The following is a 12,136-nucleotide window of genomic DNA, read 5'->3' as shown; positions in this document are numbered from 1 at the left end:
CACCAGATACCACGAGTCTTACAATGTGGGGTTATTCATCCGGGATATGGATTTTGGTAGGGTGCTGTGTGTTTGCCCTGTTTAAATCAGTGCTGGTGTGTCTCTGTGGGATTGCGGTTAGACATGTGTACCTCTGTGGGATTGGGGTTAGTAACGGGCTGAGTGAGGTGGATATTCGTACCTTGGATGAATTGTTAATTCGATTTTTGAATATGGTTAAAGCTGATGGCGAGTTTGAAATCGTAGAGCGAAAAGTTGATACAATGGCGGGCTCAGACCTTGCTTCAGCACGGGCTAGCGCTGATGTCACGGAGGTGGGATTGCCAGTGTCTATTGATGCCCCGGGTGAGGTGGAGCCAGGGGCTGTCCATACTGTCAGGAGGGAGGGGGCAGAGGCATACAGGACGTGGGGCACAATGCTCTTTCCAGGGTCTCGTAGCGTGTGTCCTGTGCCTTAGCAAACCCGCTATTTTATTCCCCCCCCCGATGGGGTATCACCTGTCCATCAAACTTCACACTTCCTATTGTCTCAACAGGATTGTTAATGAACAATCTGTCTGGGGCAGACGCCAACGTACTGAATTATGTGTCTCTCTCTCATTATCTCTCTCTTCTCTCTTATTAGCATTTTGAATGGCTCTCCTTTGTCTCTCGTTATCTCTCCCTCATTAACAGCATCCGTTCTGCAGCTCTGCTTGGCTTCACACATGACACCCCCACCCTTAAAAGAGTTTTAATCGGGGGTAAAAATTACGGGCATGAATGCACATTATAAAATACACACTAATAATACAGGTAGTCATCAGCTACTCAGCTAATACAGAGAACTTTAAATTTTAACACCTGGACAGACAATCAGCAATCACATTGTCGGTTCCTTTTACATGTTTTATCTTTATATCAAATTCCTGTAATACCAGGCTCCAACTTAACAAGCGTTTGTTTTTATCCTTCATTGTGGTCAAAAACACTAATGGATTGTGATCAGTGTAAACTATCAGTGGTTTCCGTGCCGGACAAATATAAACCTCAAAATGTTGTAATGCCAGAATGATTGCCAATAATTCCTTTTCCACAGTGGAATAATTTCTCTGATGGACATTAAACTTCTTAGAAAAATAAGCCACTGGGTGCTCAATTCCCTCCTTGTCTGTCTGCAACAGCACCATCCCTGCCGCTTCGTCGCTAGCATCTGTTGCTAGGGAGAAGAGTTTTGAAAAGTCAGGCGCATTCAATACAGGGTGGTGACACAGAATCGCCTTCAGACTCTCGAAGGCTTGTTGACAAAGGTTGTTCCACACAAACTTCTCATTCTTCGGCAAGAGCTGATTAAGAGGGAGGGTAATATCCGCAAAGTTTTTGCAAAACTTCCGATAATACCCCACCATCCCCAGAAACCTTCTCAGGGCCCTCTTGTCCATTGGGATGGGAACTTCAGAGATAGCCTGCACCTTAGCCTGCATCGGTGCCAGCTGCCCCTGTCCTACCACATACCCCAGATATGTGACCTTAGCGTGGCCGAACTCACTTTTTGCGAGGTTCACTGTCAGGTTGGCTTCAGACAGCAGTTTAAACAGTTCCTCTACTGCCACAATGTGCTCCTCCCACGTGTCACTCCAGACCACCAAGTCGTCAATATACGCTTCTACGTTCTTTAACCCTTTTATCACTGAATTAATCATCCTCTGGAAGGTCCCTGGGGGCGTTCTTCATGCCAAAAGGTAAAACATTATACTCGTATAACCCTGATGGAGTGACAAATGCTGAGATTTCTCTAGCCCGGTCGGTTAAAGGAACACACCAGTACCCTTTCAGCAAATCGATCTTTGTGACGTACTTAGCCCTCCCCACTTTATCGATGCAATCGTCTACCCTTGGGATGGGGTAAGCATCAGTTTTTGTAATGGTGCTCACCTTTCTGTAATCTGTACAGAATCGTATGTTCCCATCGGGTTTCGGGACAACCACACAGGGAGAGGCCCATTCCGATTTGGATGGCCTAATAATGCCTGTTGCTAGCACGTGTTCAATTTCTTTCTCCACTAGCTTGCCCTTCTCCAAGTTCATCCTATAGGGGTGTTGCTTAATAGGCTGATCTGACGTAACAATAACATCATGTGCCGTCCCCCTGCATCGCCTCGGGACATCCGGACATAACATCTGCATGCCGGTTAATTAGCTTTATCAGCAGCTCGCTCTGTTCAGGGGTTAAGTGAGAGACCTTATCAGCAAAGTTGGCCAAAACAATAGAGTTCTCCAATCTGGTCGGCACCATGTTTATCTTTTCAAGACGTGTTTTCCCCTTATCATTTGGCACCACAGCCTCATTATTTTTGTGATAGCACCGACTAGATCTGCTTTCTGATCATGGTAAGCTTTTAACATATTAATATGCACTAACTGTGTCGGCTTACATCTGTCCGGCATTTCAATAACATAATTCAAAGAGTCTATCTTTTTAATCACTTTGTACGGACCGTGGAATCTCGTCTGGAGGGGGTTGGTTACCACTGGAAACAGAACTAGGACCCTATCGCCCACTTGAAACACTTGCTCTCGGGCTCGTCTATCATACCACTGTTTCATTTTTGTTTGGGAGTTTCGTAGATTTTCTTTGGCAAAGTCACAGATCCTTTTAAGCCTCTCACGAAATTTTAAAACATAATCAATCACATTGACTTGTACTGTCGGACTGGACCATTGCTCTTTCAGTAAGGTCAGAGGTCCTCTGGGCCTATGACCGAAGACGAGCTCGAATGGGCTGAACCCCAATGATTCCTGAACCGTGTTCCTTACGGCAAATAACAAGAGAGGCAAGGCATTATCCCAGTCTCTAGCGTTCTCTTGACAATAAGTTTTAATCATGGTCTTTAACGTTGCGTGGAATCTCTCCAACGTCCCTTGAGACTCTGGGTGGTACGCGGAGGCCAAAATCTGCTTTGCTCCCATCTCATCCAACATCCGTCGGAATGTGTGAGATGTGAAGACACTCCCCTGAGCTGACTGAATTTCACTTGGCAACCCCACTGTAGTGAAAAATTTCACAAGCGCCTTTACCACTGCGTGAGCCTTGACGCTTGCCAGGGGCACAGCCTCCGGAAACCTAGTGGCGGCGCACATCATAGTCATCACATACTCTCACCCACTCGCAGTTCTGGGTAGGGGACCGACAAAATCCACAATTATTCGGGAGAAAGGTTCCTCGAAAGCGGGTATCGGTCGAAGGGGCGCTTTAGGCAGGACCTGGTTCAGCTTACCTACCACCTGACAAGTGTGACACCATCTACGATACTCAATAATATCCTTCCTCATGTTCAGCCAGTAAAACTCTGTCATAATTCTATCGACTGTTTTCCTCACCCCAAAATGTCCACCGAGGGTTATCTTGTGGGCCAGGTTAAAAATCTCGTCACTATAAATTTTCGGCACTACCACCTGGTGTACCACCCCCCCCCCCCACTCCTCCTCTGCAGGCACGGTACTTGGTCTGCACTTCCTCATCAGTACTCCCTCCTTCATATAATAGCCCACCGGTTCCCTTTTTATTTCTGCTTCAGAGAGAGCTGTCTCCATCAAAACCATCAGCTCCTCGTCTTGTTCCTGTGCCTGTATAAATTCCTTCCTCGCTAATGATAAATCTACCTCAACTCCCTCACTTCCTTCCGCTCCACTATGCTCCTTCTTCTCACTTTCTAACCCCTCCTGGTACAAGGCTGGTAAAAATGTCTCAGCTAAATCTACATTCGCTTCGGCAGCCTTTCTCGACATGCGTCGAGTTACTGCGCAAGCGGGATAAACCTGTGAATTCATGGGCGGGGCCTCAGTCCTGGCAGGCTTGTTCGTCAGCTTTACTGCTGGGTACACATCTCTGCCTGCAAGGTCGTTACCGAGTGAGACCTCCACGTCCTCCATCGGTAGTTCGGACCTCACCCCTATCGTGACCGGTCCGGAGACCAAGTCACTTTTCAGGTATATCTGGTGCAAAGGTACTGCTTCAGTCCCTTTCCAAATGCCTTTTATCACACTGACCTCCCCAGTCTCGGTCTCTGCACTAAATTCTAACACTCTCCTTAAGATCAATGATTGACAAGCCCCAGTGTCTCTCCAGATCCGTACTGGAACTGGGGTTGACCCTTCCTTCACCGACACCAATCCGGCCGAAGTAAATTTCTCGCGCCCTTCCTGAACTCTACCAGACCTCTTCTCCCCTAGCGGTTTGTTTGCCGGCTCAATACAGCCAGTTGGAGTCGTCATTTTTCCTTTCCCCGTCACCTTTTTTGGGGCAAAACACCTGGACGCAATGTGACCGGCTTTTCCACAATTATAGCATACAAAACCAGGAGACTTCCTACCAAACTGCTTCCCGTCTTCCTTATCCTTCTCACCAGTCCTCGGCTTACTTTCTGGCTTTGCCGGTGGACTTTCTCCGCCCTCTCGACTACCCTTCTGGTAGCTCTTACTCGGGGTAAACTTTGCTTTGTGTGTTAACGCGTACGCATCCGCTAACTTAGCTGTTGCGGCTAAGGTTTCTGCCTCTTTCTCATCTAGATAGGGCCTCATACCTTCAGGGACACAACCTTTAAATTGCTCAATCAGTATTAGCTGTAGCAGTTTGTCATAATCCCCAGTGACCCCTTTCGAGGCGCACCAACGCTCACAGTACATTTGCATCTCACAGGCAAACTCTGAATATGTGCGGCCCCACTGCTTCCTCACATTCTGGAACCTTTGCCGGTATGCCTCCGGGACCAACTCATAAATCCTGAGTATAGCCTCTTTTACCACATCATACTTCTCTGCATCTTCTGCTGACAATGCTGAGTAAGCTTGATGAACCTTCCCCTTAAGCACGCTCTGGAGTAAAACAACCCACTTATCCCTCGGCCAGTCCTGACTTGCAGAGACTTTTTCGAAATGTATAAAGTACCAATCAACATTGGCTTCCTCAAATGGGGGAACCAACCTAACCTCCTGGGTCGCCTTGAACCCTCCACCTTGGTCCGGCATTTGGCCCCTCTCCAGCGTTAACTTTAACTTCTCCAGCTCAAATTCCCTTTCCTTCTCTCTTTCCTCCCTTTCTAGCTGCTTCTCTCTCTCTTCCCATTCTAGCTGCTTCTCTCTCTTCCCATTCCAGCTGCTTTTCTCTGTCTTCCCATTCTAGCTGCCTTTCTCTCTCTTCTCTTTCTAGCTGCTCTACTCAGAACTCATGCTCGAGCCTTAATCTTTCCATCTGCAGCTGCACCGCCTCCCCACCAAGTTTGCTCATAGACACCACCTCCAGCTCCCCATGGGGAAACACATCTTTAGATACATAATACTCAATGATGGCTCTGTGCATCTCTGCTCTCCTCATTGTCTGCTTCCCATTCAAAAGATTCAACCATTTTGCAACAGTCGCCAATTCTGATTTCTTGGCATCGTCTAATGCCTCCAAGGTTGGCACCTTTAGAAATTCCTCAATCTCCATTTCTGCTGTTTCCCCTTTTTTTGAATTTGGGAATTTGACCCAATCAATTTAACCAGTCCCAATTTTGGCATTCAAAATCCCGGACGAGCCCCCACTTATGTTACGTACCACGTAACTGGGTTGTCAAACCAGCAGAAATGGAACACTCGTTGGAGTCTGTGATTACTAGAAACTAATAAAGTTTTATTTAAAAAAATAAGTAATACAGTACACTAACCGCAAGGATATAAATGTAACAGGTTAGCAATGATAGTATACACATATACAGAGAAATAGGGTAATAGGAATCAACCATGCTCTATCGCAGTCTAGGGGTAAAATGCTCGGTCTTCAGGTAAAGCAGAGTTCAGTTCAGTCTAGTGTAGTTCGAAGTAATCACTGTTGTTGTACTGTTGGAGAGACAGAGTGAGAGATACAGTTGATGTTTCAGGCAAACCTTTCGAGGCCTTCTGATCCCGTTGTGGTCACCGACTGCGACTCCTCCGTTCCGGATGTGATCGTTCTTTCGTGGTGAACCCAGCACCCAGGCAAGGGCAGACACACAACAGGTTCACACCGGTCGTACCTTTACACCCTGTGAGCCTCTGACCGATTTCCGCGAATCGGTCCTCCAAACTCCCACCAACTTGTGGGGCAGAATGCTCTTTCCAGGGTCTCGTAGCGTGTGTCCTGTGCCTTAGCAAACCTGCTATTTTATTCCCCCCCCCCGATGAGGTATCACCTGTCCATCAAACTTCACACTTCCTATTGTCTCAGCAGGATTGTTGATGAACAGTTCAGGTTCAGAGCAAACTGTCTGTGGCAGACGCCAACATACTGAATTATGTGTCTCTCTCTCGTTAATCTCTCTCTTCTCTCTTATTAGCATTTTGAATGGCTCTCCTTTGTCTCTCGTTATCTCTCTCTCTCATTAACAGCATCCATTCTGCAGCTCTGCTTGGCTTCACACATGACACTACTAACCCCATACTTAAATATAAAATCTTAATCGTTTAACCGCACATTGTGGACTGAATGTTATTTCGGGGTACTGATATTGCACAAGGGACACAACACTCAGCATCCACCCAAACAAGAATGCTAAAGTTTGGTCGGTGAGGGGGTGCCAACCCCGAGATCATGGCACTAGATGCCACGAGTCTTACAAACGCTTGTCACATCGTTTTAACCAGTCCTCATGGCGAGTTACTTCAGGAAGGCTAACAGTAATGTCAAAGATGTCTGCTGGCTGTTCTCTCCTACCTCTGGAAGAAAACAGTGCAGCATTAAGCCAAGACATTTGAGACACAAGAACAGCTTCTTCCCCACTGGTATCAGATTCCTGAACCACTCACCTCTTCCACATTCCTTCCCAGCAGTGCTGCCAAGTTCTGAGACTCTTCACTGGACCTCTCTTGGCTGTTCTGTCAGAATCAGGGTTATTTTCACTGATTCTACAGAGTTTCTACAGACGCTGGAAATCCAGAGCAACACACACAGAATGCTGGAGGAACTCAGCAGGTCAGGCAGAGAAAAGCTCAGCACAATATTATAACTAATCTGGTCTAGACTAATCTAACCACACTTTAGGAATTCATTATTCTGCAATAGTTGTGAGTGTAGCTAATGTTTACCCAGGTCAATAGAATAAAACCCCAATGTCTATTCAAATCTCATCCCTCCAGTGACACTGCTTGTGGGTCCTCACCAGGCACAAACCAGCTGTACATTTGTGTTTGTAATACATAGAATATAGAATAGTATAGCACAAGAACAGGCCCTTTGGGCCCATAAGATCTGTGCCAACCAGCTATCTGCACATGATCAACATCCCTCTTGCCTAAATGCCTCAAACTTCAGCATCATGGCTGCTTCTACCACCAACCTTGGCAGCAAACTCCATGTGCCTACCACTCTTTTTAAAGAAATATTGCCCCATACACCACTCTTAAAGCTATGTCTTCTAGTATTTGACATTTCCATCCTGAGAAAGTGACTACTCTATCAACGCTTCTCGATTTTATAAATTTCAATCAGGTATCCCCTCAGAGGCCCAAGGTAATAAGAACACGCACTCTGGCCCTTTGACCCAACTAATCCATGCCAACCACAGCATTCCAACTACTAGTTCCAGCTGCCCACATTCAGCCCATAACCCACTGCATACCTATCCAAATGCCTCTTAAATGTTGTAATTGTCCCCGCCTCACCCACTCCCACTGGCAGCTCATTCTAGATACTCACTAATCTCCATGCAATGGAGTTACCTCTCAGATCTCTTTCTAGCTCACTACTCCTTTTGCCAACCATAATTTGTATTAGTATAACATCTCTAATGGCAATAAAAGTTTCAATCTGATTCACAAGTGCGGGATATTCAAAATTATAATGGGATTAAAGTCAACTTCCTTGACCTTATTGAGAGGACACTTTAATATGCTGAAGAATTGCAAGAGCACAATTCCTGTGCATTTTCTCCAATATGAACTGAAAATGTTGCACATAAGTAGTAGGACCTGTGGATGCAGAAATGGCTACCAGTTTAGCTTGTTGAACTTTCATCGCAAATAATAAACTGAAGAATGTCAGAAGGCTTTGACACTTTGGAAGGTTAAACTTAAGGCAGAGTAGACGGTTAATAGCAGGATTCTTAGCAGTGAAACAACTTTCACAACATGTCAGTGATAATAAACCTGATTCTGATTCAGTGTGGAGGAACAGAGGAATCTTGGGATCACTTCCATAGATCCCTTTAAGTTGCTGCTCCAGTTGATAGGATGGTTAAGAAGGCATACGGAGTTTTGACCTTCATTAGTTGTGGGACTCAAGTTCAAGAGGCATAAAGTAATGTTGCAGCTCTATGAAACTCTGGTTACATCACATTTGAAATATTATGTTTATTTTTGGTCACCTCATTATAGAAAGGATGTCAAAGCTATAGAGAGGATGCTGAGGAGATCTACCAGGTGATACATGGGTTAGAGAGCATGTCTTATGAGGAAAGTCTGAGTGGGCTTGATAGATGTGTACAAGATAGAAAGAGGCATAAAATAGAGCGGACATGGTCAATTTAAGAGGGCATAATTTTAAGGCGATTGGAGGAAAATATAGTGGGAAAGGGAAATGTCAAGAGTTAGTATTTTTTTTTAACATAGAGAGTGAAACACCTTGGTAGGGCCAGATACATTAGGGACATTTAAGAGATTCTTAGATAGGCAAATGGTTGAAAGAAAAAATGTGGGAGGGAAGGGTTAAATTGATCTTGGGGTAGGTTAAAAGGTCGCAGCAACATTGTGGGCTGAAAGGCCTGTACTGTGCTGTACTGTTCTATCTTCTAAGACTATGGAGATGTGACATACAAGCAGGAACCTATGTTCAGGACAAACTGCTGAGGACAAGTTACCCCTAAAAGTTTATTAGGTGCTGGAAATGAAGAACAAATGGAAAGGTCTGCGATCGGGTGGGAGGCAGAGTAGATAAAATAATAATGCAAAGTGGAAATGGTGTTAATGAGACAAGTAGAGGGCACAAAAGACGAGTCTGGATTGGGCATTTTCACCCACAGAACTGCTGCTCACTGGTTGTTTTTTTGTTTTTCGCACCATTCTCTGTAAACCCTAGAGACTTTTGTGTGAAAATCCCAGGAGATCAACACTTTCTGAGTTACACAAACTACCCTGTCTGGCACCTACAATCATTTCACGGTCAAAAGCTCTTAGATCACACTTCTTCCTCAATCTAATATTTGGTCTGAACAACTGAACTTCTTGACCATGTCTGCATACTTTCCAGCATTGACGTGATTGGCTGATTAGACACTGGTATTAATGAGCAGGTGTACAGATGTACCTAATATAAAGTGGCCACCAAGGATAATTTTTGCTGAAAAATGCAATCAAGATAACTTTAAAAGAAAGAATGAAGAATGCATACTCTACCTTTAAGTTAATTAGAGATTCAACATGGTAACAGGCACTTCTGGCCCATAGACCCCGTGCCACCCAATTACATCCATGTGATCAGTTAACGTACTAACCTATTGGAATGGGAGAGGAAACTGGACCCAGAGGTCACGGGGAGAATGTGTAAAACTCCTTACAGACAGCAGTGGGAATTGAACTCGGTCGCTGCCCCTGAGGATTATCATCTTGTCAGTGGAGAGGCCTGACCTGTCAAGAACTGTGTGGTGGCTCCCCCCGTTAAACAAAGTGGTACACAGGCATTCTCCTTTAAGTGAATAAACCCTGAGGGGAACATCATACTTGACTTGAATGGTTACATTACTAATAAGGTTGTGCTAATCACTAAGCTACCATGCTGCTCCAAGTCTAGCTGAGTATTGGAGTACAACAGAGCAGAAAGGGGAGAAGACAGGAAGAGGGTGGGTGCTGTACAGCCTGTTACTATCATCTCGAATAGACTGCTTGCAGTGATGGTGGAGGAAGCAGTCTCGAAAGTAATTTTCAAAGGGGAACTAGATAAATGAACGGAAAAAGAACTTGCAGTCCTCTGGGAAAAGAGCAGGGAAGTGGAATAATGGAAGAGCATTCTAAAGATCAGTAGAATCACAAATTCTGTGCGATTTCTGGAGTTAAATAAATGAAGTGCACCCATCTAAAATAGATGTTAAATACAAATGTTTTGGTTTCAACCAGAAAACTTTCAGTACTTTGATCAATAAAATGATTTTTTTCTGTTTTTTTATCATTTTTTCTTGTAAAAATATGTAATTTGTTTTTCTAGTGAACGCTGCTTTTATAACACTGTGATGCTGCCGCGAGTTGTTCAATGCACTGGCGTGTACGTGGCCTTGTATGTGATAACAAACTCAACTTTGACCATTCCAAATGGAATTGTCACAACTTATTTCACTGCTAAAACTTTGTGCCAGTAATACATGTCAACCATGCAGTGTAAGGCTTTCCAAATGCCTTTGATTTATGACCAAATCCATTTCGTTGTGGGATGTACCAGGCAATGGTGCAACAAGTTACAATGTAGCGGCAATGCAAACAGATATAAAGTTGATACATCTCGAGTTAAACTTTCTGTGGTTTAGAACATGGTACAGTACAGACCCCTCGGCGCAAAATGCCTGTGCCGACCACAGTAACAAATTAAATTCCATCTATTTCCCTCCAATCCCTGCCTGTCGAAAAAGCTCTCATAAATCAATACTGCATTTGCTTCCACCAGCGCCATCACTGACACTGCATTCCGGCCACACGCCAACCTGTTTGCCATTTCCTGGGACAAAAAACACCATCTATGCCTCTCATCGTTTTGTCAACACTAATGACGTTTTGCCCAAAATGAAACGTTTAAAAAAAGCAAAATCCCCGGATGTTCATCCAGACCCACAACAATCCGGTTGCCACAAGTGCACCTCTGGGGCTGGGGCTGGGGGACACAGTGTTAAAGTTGGGTATTAAATGCCAAAACTAAACGGTGCCCGCATCCTGTGTTAAATCACAACACCGATAGGAAGATTTGTAACTCCGTAGCATTTGCTGCAATTAGCAAACGCTCCAAAAGAAAGCAACCCCAGAAAATGATGGAAGTACAAACAGGCTGGGCAGACTTCAGTATGCGACGACCCTCCAAGTGAAACTGCACAGCATTTAGACCATAAGACATGGGCGCAGAATTAGACCATTCATCGAGTCTGCTTCGACATTCCACCTTGCCTAATGTCTTATTCCTTTCAGCCCCATTTCCTGCCTTCTGCCCGCGACGCCCTGACTAATCAAGAACCTCTGTTTTAAATATACCCAAATAACTTGGCCTTCACAGCTGTCTGTGGCAATGAATTCCAAAGATTTGCTGCTTTTTGTTTCGGATTTACAGCGTGTTCAGTTTTTGCTTTGTTCCAAGTAACTATACTAAGTTTGGAAGTAGACTTTTTAAAACACACATACATAAACTTTCCTATTCAAACTTACTCTGCATAGCCCGTACTCCACGGCAACTTCTTGTTTCTGGGAGGGAATATGACCGGTCTGACCGTTTGGTCCAGGCTCGTTTCTCTCGGAGTCTGGTGCAGAAAGTGAGGTCGGCAGTACAAGTTCTCTGGCGGCTCATCGTGGACCAGACCTGGGCTCCTCTTCACAGAAGGCTTCCGAGCCTTTAGCCTTTTGAACATGGTCCAAACGGCTGCAAGTGAACCGAAGCCTCGCCTTCCCCCCAAACCAGTCTAGCGTCGAGGGACACAAAAACACTCCGGGGCTGTTTAATGTTAGCAAGACTCGGTGCCAAACTGCCCTGCGAAGTTAAGAGGAAGCTTCCGTGCCCCAACTAAACCTGACAGGCACCATTTGTTGTTCTATAGTCACTGTGTAACTTTGAATCTGCGGTTGAACTGTCCGCACAGAACAGATCCAATTCAGTGGGCCAGTGGAGAACGTTAAAGGGCGTTTCGTAGTGACGCTAAGAAAACTAACACCCCCCCCCGTACTTATATTCTTAAAGTTACCGTTGAATTTGACGTGGTTTGATTAAAAAACAGACACAAGCAGTGGTCGGAAAGCATTTACTGTACTGTTAAAAAACTCAATATTTCTCAGTGATTGTTAAAATTGGTGTTTCAGGAGGAAGTGGAATAAAAAATCCGAAATTTCTTTTTATGTTAAAAAGATGGATTGCAATTAGCATAGCACCTTTCACATCCTTTCCACGAATTGTCGCTGCCGA

The 12,136-nt window shown here is 44.9% G+C and overlaps 1 protein-coding gene across 1 annotated transcript in view; it reads right to left on the bottom strand.

Moving 5' to 3' along the window:
- The window catches only part of LOC134356681 (protein phosphatase 1M-like), a 72,617-nt gene extending 60,791 nt beyond the window's left edge, over nucleotides 1-11,826 (bottom strand). The window contains exon 1 of the mRNA XM_063067707.1: nucleotides 11,389-11,826. Within this exon, the coding sequence (XP_062923777.1) occupies nucleotides 11,389-11,588 (200 nt within the window). The 5' untranslated portion in view covers nucleotides 11,589-11,826. The remainder of the gene's footprint in view (nucleotides 1-11,388) is intronic.
- Nucleotides 11,827-12,136: the final 310 nt, after the last annotated feature.

Source organism: Mobula hypostoma, chromosome 15 (assembly GCF_963921235.1).
Source record: "Mobula hypostoma chromosome 15, sMobHyp1.1, whole genome shotgun sequence".
Lineage (NCBI taxonomy): Eukaryota > Metazoa > Chordata > Chondrichthyes > Myliobatiformes > Myliobatidae > Mobula > Mobula hypostoma.
Note: the sequence above shows the minus strand (reverse complement) of the source record. Positions and strands in the feature narration are given on the sequence as shown.